General features: G+C 37.4%; 1 protein-coding gene across 1 annotated transcript in view; it reads right to left on the bottom strand.

The window, feature by feature from the left end:
- Positions 1-806: 806 nt before the first annotated feature.
- Positions 807-12,305, bottom strand: part of LOC121512981 (transmembrane protein 65-like) — a 71,666-nt gene continuing 60,167 nt past the window's right edge. The window contains exons 7-8 of the mRNA XM_041792426.1: positions 5,783-5,888; positions 807-5,155 (exon numbers count right to left, since the gene is read on the bottom strand). Of these exons, the coding sequence (XP_041648360.1) occupies positions 5,006-5,155; positions 5,783-5,888 (256 nt within the window). The 3' untranslated portion in view covers positions 807-5,005. The remainder of the gene's footprint in view (positions 5,156-5,782; positions 5,889-12,305) is intronic.

The following is a 12,305-nucleotide window of genomic DNA, read 5'->3' on the forward strand; positions in this document are numbered from 1 at the left end:
TAATACAGATAATTCATCAACTACAAGCTTTTGTAATGTGTAGATTTTGTTTCTATTTTTAAACCTCCCCAAAAAACAAGGACATGCATTTCATTTTATTACATTTTTCCATTGATAATTCTGTTTTAGTTGTTTTCGTGAGATCTCAACTTCTTTATCTTTTTAAGAACAGCTGAATTTAACATACTTTTTGGGGAAACCAGCTTTGTAATCACAAGATAAATTAGTTGAGAGCTAAAAAAAAAAATCTAAATCAATGTCTTATTGTGTGAATACTGATTAAAAGAAAATGTAGAATGACAGTATTTGATTTTCATTGATATCTGATATGTAGATAATTATAAAGTAATTTTGACATGGATGCCAATTTATAAATGTTTCACAGACCTAAAACCTTCAAGACAGTCTTGGAGCTGACAACAGATCACAGATGCCAACCTTGCTGACCACTACAGTGAGATGCCATATCTGTCAGAATGAAAATAGGCCCTACTGACTACACCTTTACAGATAAAATTAGACTAAACTTCCAGTTAGCCTTAGGTAATGATTAAGGTCAGGGACAGGACACAAAAAGTTAAAAGTAAAAACCTGATTACAAAATGTTTAACCTTTTAATGCCTGAATACACAAATTATAGCCAGAAAATTCTTTATTTTTATGAGCTGAAATATTTATTTAACTTTCTATTGAAATAAAAAAATAAAAAAATAAAATCTAAATTTCCATAAAATTTAACATTTTTTTTGTATCTCAATTGATACATTAGGTGTTTTTGGTAACTGATAATCCATTTGAGGGCATTTTTTTAAAAATCATTTTTCCGATTTTTTTTTGTAGTCTATTGATCATATTGATTAGGTTGAGGTATCATAAAAGTATTTATCAAATATGATACAACAGGCTTTAAGGGCTTAACAAAACTGAGTAAACAGCCTGCTAACAGGAAAAAAAGAAGCTTTTCCTAGGTGAAAACACTCTAACGCAGCTAACAAAGCTAAGGCTAAAGCTAACAAAGCTATGTAAACTACCTAGGAAACATAGCTACATGGCTAAATCTAAAGGTAATGAAGCTATGTTACATAAATAACTTAGCTAAAGCAAAAGCAAACAAAGCTATGTAAGCTACATAGGAAACATTGCTATGTAGCCAACTCAGCTAAATCTAAAGCTAGTAAAGCTACATTAGCTACATAAGCTAAGTAGGTTACGTAGCTACATAGCTAAATCTAAAAGTAATGAAGCTAAGTTAGCTAAGTGGGTAACATAGCAACATAAATAACATAGCTAAAGCCAATGCAAAAAAATCTATATCAGTTACTTAGATTAAGCTATGTTTGCTAAAGTTAGAAAATCAGAGTTTTCTCATTTCATACTGCTCTTTGCAGCATCCACCTTAACAGCCATATCTCCTCACTGCATTATCCAGTTAACAGTCCACCAGATGACTCTGTATCTTTCTGCCAAACCTCAGCAAACAGACAAATCCTATGTGCAAATCATAATGGAAATCACTGTTTTGAAAGAGCAACACATGATATTCTTTGTGCTTTGTCAAGGATTAGACAACCTTCAAATGTTTTTATTACAATAATCATGTGTTATCACCAGCTGTGATTCATTTTGTCCTGCAGTGCTTTATTTAGAACATACTCAATTTTTTTAGTATCCTTACAAAGTAAACATGTACAATATCTTTTTATTAGCAGTGCATGCAGGATGGAAATCAAGCAATCAGATCAAAACCCCTATCTACATTAATATATTCAACTCTGTACATTTTCTTCATCTTTATCTCACTTAAAGATCACGGTTATCCATGTTTAAATAATCTTTTACAGGTTAAGTGCTTGTATAATCTCAAGTTTTGAGCGCATGATCAGTAACCTTAGTGTTGGGTTGTAACATAGAGTCATTAATGTCGAAGTATGCTGCTGAAAATATACCCACAGAGGTCTTTAGTGCTAACAAATGTTTGTATTTTCAAGATTATTCTTTGAGATTAAGAGCCTAGGCGGTGAAACATACATCCACACAAGTGTGATTATATATATATAAAAAAAAAATTAGAAAAAAGAAATTAATTTCCTAACACATGGCTGCTTCCTCTCAAGAAAGAACTCAGCCTTCAGTTTTAACTAATGAGATGAAATAACTGCCAAACAAATTGCAGAAAAACGAGACAGTGTCAGGTGGAATAGGGCTTAGGAGGATGGTATTGTCATTGAACTAAATCCTCTTTGGGTTTTTGTTTCATGCAAAATGTTAACCAATTTACATCCCAAAAGAACAAATACTAAGAGGAATAACCAAAAAGTACATCAGAGGAGCTTAGCAGCCAGACATGGAGGGTGTTCAGAGAAAACAGAGAGATTCAGTGCCAGAAGTGTGCAACAGTTTAAGAAATACGCTGAAAGAAACACATGTCTCTAAATGTCAGCCAGTGGAGGGCAGCAGAGGAGAAAGGATATGAATAAGCTGTGTAGCAGTACAAGAGCACCACACACTAGAGATATCACAACAGCTATTGTATGTTTTTGTCTACAAAATCTGAACCCGTGTTGGCCTCCCTAATTATGAGTTATTCCGGCCTAAAACTTGACAAATATAACTGTGCTTTCTACTCATAAGAATGATTAGTGTTGTTGTTTATCTGCAGCTCAATTGATGCAGGGCTGGAGGAGATTAATCACACTAAATTGGAGCTTGAACATTTGTGCAGATGGACTTGAGTTCTCAGGTGTTTCAGTAATAGCATTTCTCATCTAGCTGCCATAGCTACTCCCACTCATGCTCTCTTTGTTCTCTCTTTCTCTCTTTCTTATGACTTTTATGTTTCTCTCTCCCTCCCCCTCTGTTTTTCTCTTTTTCATGCTATCCCCCTCTCTTTCTCAATCTTGCTTTCCCTTTCTTCCTTTGCCTTTCTTTGTGCGTTTCCACCAAGTGGTCTGGTTTCGTCCAGTGAACCAGTCCAGTTCATTTTGGTACAGAAAATCTTGAAAATGTAATCTTACTTGACAGTAGAGGTCAGAATCTTTACCTCAGGATTCAAGTCAATTACTATTCCTGGGGCTACAATTTTATTCTCAATCGATTATTAATGCTTTTTATTTTACATTTCTGTTGTTCTCACTGTGTCCAAAATAATAAAAATATTGCATTTTTTGTTTAGAAAAAAAAGATAAATTGAATGTCCACTATCCTCTAAAGGGAGATGTGTGTATACTGGAAAGTTACAGTTGCACTGAACCAAAGGTAGCAGCATCCTTTCCTTGTAGAATATCTGAAATGACAGACATAAAAATATCCTTTTTCCCAGATGGACAACTGGTAGACTAAACCTTGCTGCGATGCGCTTGCTCCCACTATATTAAATATTTAAGATATCAGTTATGGGACATTTATGAATTGATTCAGAATTGTCTACCTCCAAATCACGATGAATCTAAGAATCAATGTTTTCTCCCACCTCTAAGTGAAAGCTGGGTCAGCTATGCAATAGTGTGACATAATAGCAGTACATCACAGTGTAGCCTGTCGATGAATTCAATGAAAGAGAACAATGCAACTCGATAAACAAATGGCAACAATGGAGGACATGCTGTGTTTTGGGTTCTTCCTTGGCATAGTCCTATTTATTACAAGTATAGAAGACTAGCTTGGTTTGAGAGAAAGCTGCAGGCTGCAATAAAAGTCGTGAGCTTTGTTGAGAATGGTAACCTTGTATTGTTGAGACAAAAATTATGAATTACTCTTCAAAAGTCTGCAGGATATCTACACATTGCAGGTTTTGTGTTTGTCCATTATTACTGCTGTCAAATAGGAAGGGTTAATTCTTCCAACCAATCAATGGCCTGCAGCATGTGTAGCTCCACCCTTTTGGGATGGATATGTAAACTCGGCACACCTACAGAATGGTGCCAAAAGAGTAGGAGAGCACGGGTCACTAACGTGGGATTTTCCAATTTTTGATAATGGAAACGCACATAAACGCATACCATGCCAAACTGAACAGGACCGATCGGTGGGAACCACCTCTAATTGCATAAATTAACTAATCTGACCTAGCTTCTCTCCTTACTGTTCTATTTTTTTGAGCTCATAACAAACCTTCCTTTAACAAAAATCAAGATTTTGTTGAAGTGCACCTAGCTGGCAACATACAGTATACTCAAACATTTCTACTTCTTTGGATTGTTATTATAAAGCATACAATATCCCGAAGCAGTAAATAAAAACAGACATAAAACTCTAAAGAGGCAGCTAGCATGTGCCTGCTAAAAGAGACTTGTCATAGCGTGTAAATCAGGCAGGCTTGCAAGACACTTTTAAGACACTGACATCATCAAAATGCAGACATGCTTGTCAAACTTAAAAACAATGTATGTGATGTGGAAGGGTCCGTCTTCCTGTGCAGATGTGACCCTTTCTTTGACCTCTCTGAAAACGTTTTAAAGCATGGTTGTGACCCTGATGAAACTGCCTCTCCGTTCAGTCTTCACGTGTAAGTTATAAGACTTAATGACAATGGAAATAAGAATAAATAAATAAAATGTCAAACGAGGTTGCAGATTTTGTTCTGAATGTGCTCTTTCTTGCATTAGTTCATGGTTGTATTTTGGGACCTGCAAACTGTCACTTACCTTTATGTGTGATATAAATATTTATGCTAAACAGACTGGGAATAGAGGAGAGAAAGAGGCCGCTGCAGAGTCTCCTGGATAGATGGGTTTCAGCCGGTGTTGCTTGGTTAAACAGAAGTGAGGTCACGGTGCGATAGTCGGAGTAGCAGCAGTCCAGTGAATCAGTCTCCTCTCGTTTCTCCATAAGATGTTCAGGTCCCTGTGCTTCAGTTCAGAGTCTACAATCAAATCCAAAGTCCTGGTCAGAGCAACTTTTTAAAAGTTCAGTGACATTTCCATACCCTCCAGTCCACCAACCAGTCTCAATTTAAAGTATTCTAATGAGTTTGAAATAGGATCTGTCTCCAGTGAGGTGGTTAGTATCAGTTTTTGCTGCTCTCTGTTGGAGCAGGCGGTGGCTGTGTTTTCTCCTTCGCCTCCGCCTGAGCCTCTTTCTTCTCGTCATCATCTTTGAAGAACAGGAGCGGGAACATGCCCAGGATACAGCCAATGCCAACACCAATGGCTTTACCCTGAACACACAGAGAAGCAAACAATAATAGTTTGTCAAAATATGGGGTAAAACCCTAACTACAAGGAGTTTTGTCCAACCTGATAACAGTAACGGGGGGGGGCTTAAAAAGGTTCAACTGACTCTAGACATCTATTTCTTATGATACATTTTTTTCTTGCACTTATTTTTTGAAGCAGTAAAATAGGTATGTCTCCAACATGCCAGAAGAATGTGCATGACTCTTCACAGCCATCTAAGAGGCTTTCAGTGCTGGACTCATCACTCAACATGATTAAAACTAATTACATTTCACACTCGAGCGGTCTGAGCATATTAAAAATCATCCAGGTCTAATTTTCCTGCACAGTGACTGTATGATCAAAAGGGCACATCACAGAGACTTGTGTTTCTGAATCATTCATGTTATTGTGCATTACTCAAGAAATATGATCCTTCAGATCTTCTCTCTAGCTTCTTTATTAGTATCACATTTAATTGCATGCATACTGGCCAGGCTTTCTCTTTCTGCACAAAGTTAGACATGCAAAGGAAGGTTGTAATACTAAAAGAGTGACAGAGACAATTAGAATTAAGGTTTGGCTGAGGTTTTACTTTGATTTAGAGCATTTTATTTGATGCTACAAACCGTGTGAGAGCTGACTCTGGTCTGCCACATGTCAGCCTGTTTGGGGCTTAAGTCAGGAATCTGCATTCCCAGCCGAGACGCCAAAGCCTCCACGTAACCTGCCAGCCTAAAAAGAAGAGGAGACATGCAGAATAAAGAGAGAAAGTAAACTTTAAGAGAGATGCCAAGATAAATAACTCCCAATCAACTCCCTTTAAAGGTGCTTTGAGAAACACAGGATGAGGCATCCTTTCACTTTGTAAGGTAAACAATTTTATCTTGATTTCCTTTTGACCTTACAGGAGATGAGCAGAGACACTTTGTAGCTGCAAAGGCCAGAAACATGGACATGTGAATCAGTCAGAGAAAGAAGAGACTCAATATGTGAGTGAACGGGGCTACGTAGGTTTTAAAATGCAAATTTAAACAATATGGCAAACTTCAAATTTCTGAATGAAAGAGAAGAAATGTTTACAAAGCTGTCAACATCACCGTAAAGATCTATGAAAAATCTGTCAAATATTGCACACACACTTACAGGCATATCAAAGATGTGTTTGTGGAAGAAGCCTCTGTTTGTAATTTGTGTGTAAATCAAATTCGAAATAATTTATTTATGTTTGTTTTGTTCTATTTGCTCATAATGGCCTCCTGTAAATGTTTCCCAGCGAGTCATGATTCATTTAACAGGAGACTGGAGCAAGCCTCAGTATGACGATGTAAATGATCAAAGTAATTGATAAGGAAAACAAAATAAATCAGCAGATGAAGGTTTCAGTCTGTTTCTATGGTGCTGCCATCTGTCATAAATCAGCAGGGTGTCATATTTGAGCTGTAACAACACAAAGAGGGAGAGAGAGAGAGAAAGAGAGAGAGTGTACATGCAACATTATCCAGCACTATGTGTGTGATTTACACTGATGGCAGAAAGAAAACAGAGTACAATTAAGAAACTCAAGAAAACATCAAACTTTTTTCAGTTGTTTTCTTTGATATTAAAGCAGTTTGTTTAGTCTGACGTGCAGACATGTAGAACTCTGCACAGCTGAATAACAGCTGAACTTATATTATTCATTAAAGATCAGCTGTTTCATGCTAAATGAATTGCTGCGTTTGGGACTAGGGGGCAGGGGTCTTAAATCACTTTCGTTTATATAGTAAGAACAGAGCTGTTGAATTTAAAGTTTACCTTAAATTAGTAGGATGGATCACTGTACAACAGGAAACATCCAAACACAACTAAACACTAAAGTCACAGGTGGAAACTCTACATGCCCTTGCACAACAGAGCCATTTTGGCCAATAATTTGCACAATTTGCATAAGAAAGATGCATCAAAATTTGCCTCCGAATTATTGTAAAATTGTATCTTCCTTGATGCGAAAAGCTGTTTACTCAGTAGATTATTTCACTCACGGTGCAAATGTGTCTCACATTAGAAACAACATCACTCCACCGGAACTGTGAGCAAAATAACCCAAGCAGAGATCACTGTACAACAGGCAACCATCCAAACACATCCAAACAAATAAAAAAACACATCAAAGCACACACATAGTCAAAAGAGGCGGAAAAAGTTCAAGAGTATTGTACTCAAGTAAAAGTACAGTTACTCTAGTTTAAATTTAATTAAATATAAGTAAAAGTACTGATTTTAAAGTAAAGTACCCCCCAAAAACTTGATGAATTCAGTAATTTGAGTTAAGGTAATTAGAAGGTAATTACAATTGATATACTTAAGAAGAAAAATACAGCATACTGCATATAAAAATGTATGGAAGTGCCTCAAATAACTGTAGAAATTCTACTGAACAATTTCCATGTTAGTATAAACACCTCTTGGCAGCATAATGACTAAACGCACATCCCCATGGCATATCCTCCATTACCCGTTGTTCAGAATCTTAATGGACACCATTAGACATGGGGCAAAGCTTAAAACCATGGGTGAAGTCTGTGCTCTATTTTACTTTAAAGTTCAAAAGACCCACAGAAAAAAGACCTAAAATAACAAAAAACAACAAACCCATCAGGCAGCTCTCCAAATGCAGCCGATGCTGATGCCAAGACCAGCAGACAGCAAACAGAGAGACTTGATAGAAGCATAGAGCTGAGACTTCAGAGGCTAAATTGTGATACATGTGGTTAATATCCCGGACCAGATAAAACTGCAATGCAGTAGTAGAAAAAAAAAATTACATTACATCCCATCTGTATCTGGGTCCAGCTCCTCCGTGCCATCCTGCATCCCTTCATCATCACCTCAAAGTCATCTTATCCTGCTCCTTCCTTTATCACCACTAGTGTCTTGTCTGCTGTTTTGTTTTCTAGATCACCAAGAAACTATCCCTATTGCAAGTTTAGTTGAGATCTCATGAAAATAAGGACCTTGTTGTCACTGAAAAATATCCCTGTTATCTTAAAATAACAAGGGAAGAAATTGTAGCCAAGACAAAACAACCAAAGATGACTTTCTATCACAGGAAAATGGATTCCCACTACCCCAGCAACACGCACTTCATTTTTGCCCATTAATCATGCAGTATCTCCAAACTGGAATCAAAAAATGAATGGGTTTGCTCCAAAGTTGTTTAGTCAACTTGTATATGAACAATGGATTTCATACATGCATCATGTACATTAACATCCATTTCAAATATAAAGCTAGTTTAAACCCAGAGCTAAAACATGACATCAAGTATTTAATTATGTTTCATTGAAGTCCATATGTTGCAAAAAATTACTTTTAACACAAAAATCAGGGGCTTTGGGGCATTTGAGGTTCCTTGCCTACTCAGTATGAAATGGGAAATTTAACTTATTTCAGTTACAAATGATATTAAGACCACTATGCCTGAAAGGGATGGTGTACAACATCTCTTGTATCTCACCGTCATGTGAGCAAAACTGAAATTACAGTGTCATACAGTCAAGTAGTTTCAGTGTGTGGAAAGGAATTCAGGTCAATATATGATTTTTTTTTCTCAGGTGAGGTTCAGTCAGTGGCACTAATGGATCCTCAGTTCACTGCACACACAAATGAGCTGCAGCTGGAGCTGTCGAGTCAGTGAGAGATAAGCAGTAAGGAGAGAGAGATAAGGAGAGCAGCAGAGGGAGCAAGTGTGTGCCAAGAAGGATTTCATCATGTTAAGGAAGGAAAAGTGAGACTGAAAGTTTCTAGGAGTAGAAGCTTATTAGTTGAGATTTTCACCTTCAGTCATTTCATATGAAGAAAATAAATTGAATATATCATGAGAGCTTTAAATACACATACCACAGCAGAGTGTCATTTTAGCATGGTCTTCATAATTGTTCTGAGCAGAGATCTTTTTTCACTGTGTGGACGACAGGGGACAGTAGTGAGTTGCAAGTTTCATTAAGGGAGCTCTGTTTCTGTTCTGCTTACAAAATAAACCAAGATAAATAGTACACTTTGATTCAACTCAACATGCTACACTCTATTCTTCACCCTTCTATAAAATGTGAACTCCAAACCAATCCAAACAGAAAATCTCTTAAAATTTGTGGATTTACTTACCATACACAACAGCATTGTATCGCATGACACTTATGCCTCTAAGTGAAACATGTACAAATGTTTCACACACTTTCAACAGCTGGAAGCAAATTAAATCATGTCTGCAGCATCGAAACATAAAATACCTGCAATGTATGAACACAGAAATGATGAAATTTACTGAAAGCAGTGGGTGGCCTTGGGTATTTATTCAACTCAAGGGACTACTCAAGAAGCTCACAGTTGGAGAAGAAGACTGAAGGCTAAACGACCTGGCAGCAGCTGATGTAATAAACACTCAATTCACAACACCCACCCAGAATGGACATTGATTTAAACTAGAGCCATTTACAATTATTATATACAGTCAATAAATCAATTCTTATTTTTATAGCTCAAATTTATTACAAATTTAATCTCAAAACACTATAAAATTGTTTAAAATAACTATCTGTAGTATTATTTATATACCCAGCATTAATCCACTGTGAATAAAACACTTGTGTAGATTTAATTAAAGGTAATGGCAAGGACAAACATGCCCTTTTCCACCTTTCACACAGCCCCCTGTGGTCTAAATGTCTTTGCTGCAGTCATAAACTAATATGGATCCAGCACTGCAGGAGGTTTTCAGAACCCGCTCTTAACAGCCTGCTTTGGTGAGCTCCTCTTTAAATGCAAATTACCTCCTACTCACCAGCCCCTCTCTGCCATGGGTGATGCAGGCATGACTATAGCAGTGTGCTACCTGTAGATACCAGGTGTGGGGCAGGTAATACTATGATGAAGAGTGCCAGCTCAGTTTCAAAAAGTTATCCAAACCCACCTGGCCCTATGTGAAAAGCATTAACCCTCCTTGTTAAATCATGAATTAACCACATTTTCTGCAAAGTTGAGTTAAATTTTCGCATGCCACACCAAGGCCTGTTTACTGCCAGACCTGTTGAATCAAGAAATCACTTAAACAGAACCTCTCTGACAAAGTGAAGTAGGCTACAAGATCTCAACAAGCAACACATCATGCTGTGATCTAAAGAATAGATGAGAAACAAAGTCATAGGAAATGCATCTGTCCAGAAAGGGCCACAAAGCCATTTCTAAGGCTTTGGGACTCCAGTGAACCACGGTGAGAGCCATTGTCAACAAATAGGATAAAACTGGAACCGTGGTAAACTTTGCCAGGACTGGCAACGCTACCAAAATTACAAGAGCACATCAACAACTCATCCAGGAGGTCATAAAAATACCCAGAACATCTAAAGACCTGCAGGCCTCACCTAACACAGTCACAGTCAGTGTTCATGATTCAGCAATAAGAAAGACACTGAGGCAAAAATGACATCCATGGGAGAGTTCTGATGTGAAAACTACTGCAGAACAAAAATTAACCCAAAGGCTCATCCCACATTTGCCAAAAAGAATCTGTGGACTGATGAGACAAAAATTTAACTTTTTGGAAGATGTGCGTCTGTGTACTGGCATAAAACTACCACATCATTTCATAAAAAGAACATCATACCAACAGTCAAACATGGTGGTGCAATGGTCTTGGGCTGCATTACTGCTTTAAGACCTGGATGAATTAATTGTTGGGACCATGAATTCTGCTCTCAACCAGAAACTCCTGAAGGAGAATATCCGGCCGTCATTTAATGCCCTCAAGCACACTTGGGTTATACAGCAGAACAATGATCCCAAACACACCAGCAAGTCCACCTCTGAACGGCTTAAGAAACACAAAATGACAGTTTTGGGATGACCTAATCAAAGTCTAGACTGAAATCCAATTGAGGTGCTGTGGCATGACCTTAAACATAATGTCTTGCTCAAAAACCCTCCAATGTGACTGAATTAAAACCATTCTGCAAAGAGGAGTGAGCAAAAAGCCCTTCACAGGGATGGAAAAGACTCACTGACAGTTATTGCAAATGTCTGCTTGAAGTTGTTGCAACCAAGGGTGGCACAACCATCATTATTAGGTTTTGGGGGCTATGACTTTTTCACATGGGACAAGGTAGGTTTGGATGGCTTTTAAGAACTGCATTTTGTACATGTTACCTTTTTCTAATAATAAAATCTATTTGATGATGTGAAACATTTAAGTGAGACAAAAAAGGGGATATACTTTTTCACAGCACTGTATAAATAGTAGACCTTTCCTAATATGTCCCCTTTAAAACAGGCAGAAACCTTGAGCAAATTAGACTTATTTTGAACAGCTGTCTGCCTCAGATGTGTTTGGTTTGGTACATGGGAAAGAGGGTGAGATGGCCAAGAAAAATAAGGGAACAACAGCAAGAAATAAAACTGATTCATGGCTTCAAATCGAGTAATAAGTGTGTATGGTATTACCAGGAAAACAGTTTGACATTAAATCTAACAACTATAATGACAATTAAACTGGGAGCGCTGATAATGATCATTAAAACCCTTGGGGTCGAACAGCTGTTAGATTCCCATTACCATTGATAATAATAATATGAACTGTAAGACTGACATTAATATTTGTAACAGCTGGTGTCAGGCAGGGCTGCAGCAGACTGTCTGCAGCAATCAATCTGCAAATGCACATTTCTCAGACTAAAACCATGTACAATCATATTTGATGTTTGTAGTTTTCTTCCAGAAAGACAGTGAAATTTTTCATCATAATTGAAGCAGTTTCTTTAGTGTTGGCAATGACAGTCTGATGGAGTTATTCAGTTAAAGTGTCAGCCTCTGTTATTTTATTGCTCATTCTTGGAATCCGTCTAAAGCAGAAGGAACGATAATCCATAAAATGACAAAAAAAGGACAAATGAGCTGCTGGAGTTTGTGTTCCACTATGGTGGTTAGTGTGTTATTATAGGAAATATCCCTCGGCAGGATAAACTAGGATTATGCCACAGTTTTAATGAGCAGCTCCCGAATGAGGCATCCTTTGGCAAAACACTGACCCTGTCTATTTTGTAACAAATATTGAACTTGAAACCTCCTCAGAGGCAGGCAAGCTAAACTTAATATTCTCTACAGGGGTCTGTAAAGTCT

Source organism: Cheilinus undulatus, linkage group 8 (assembly GCF_018320785.1).
Source record: "Cheilinus undulatus linkage group 8, ASM1832078v1, whole genome shotgun sequence".
Lineage (NCBI taxonomy): Eukaryota > Metazoa > Chordata > Actinopteri > Labriformes > Labridae > Cheilinus > Cheilinus undulatus.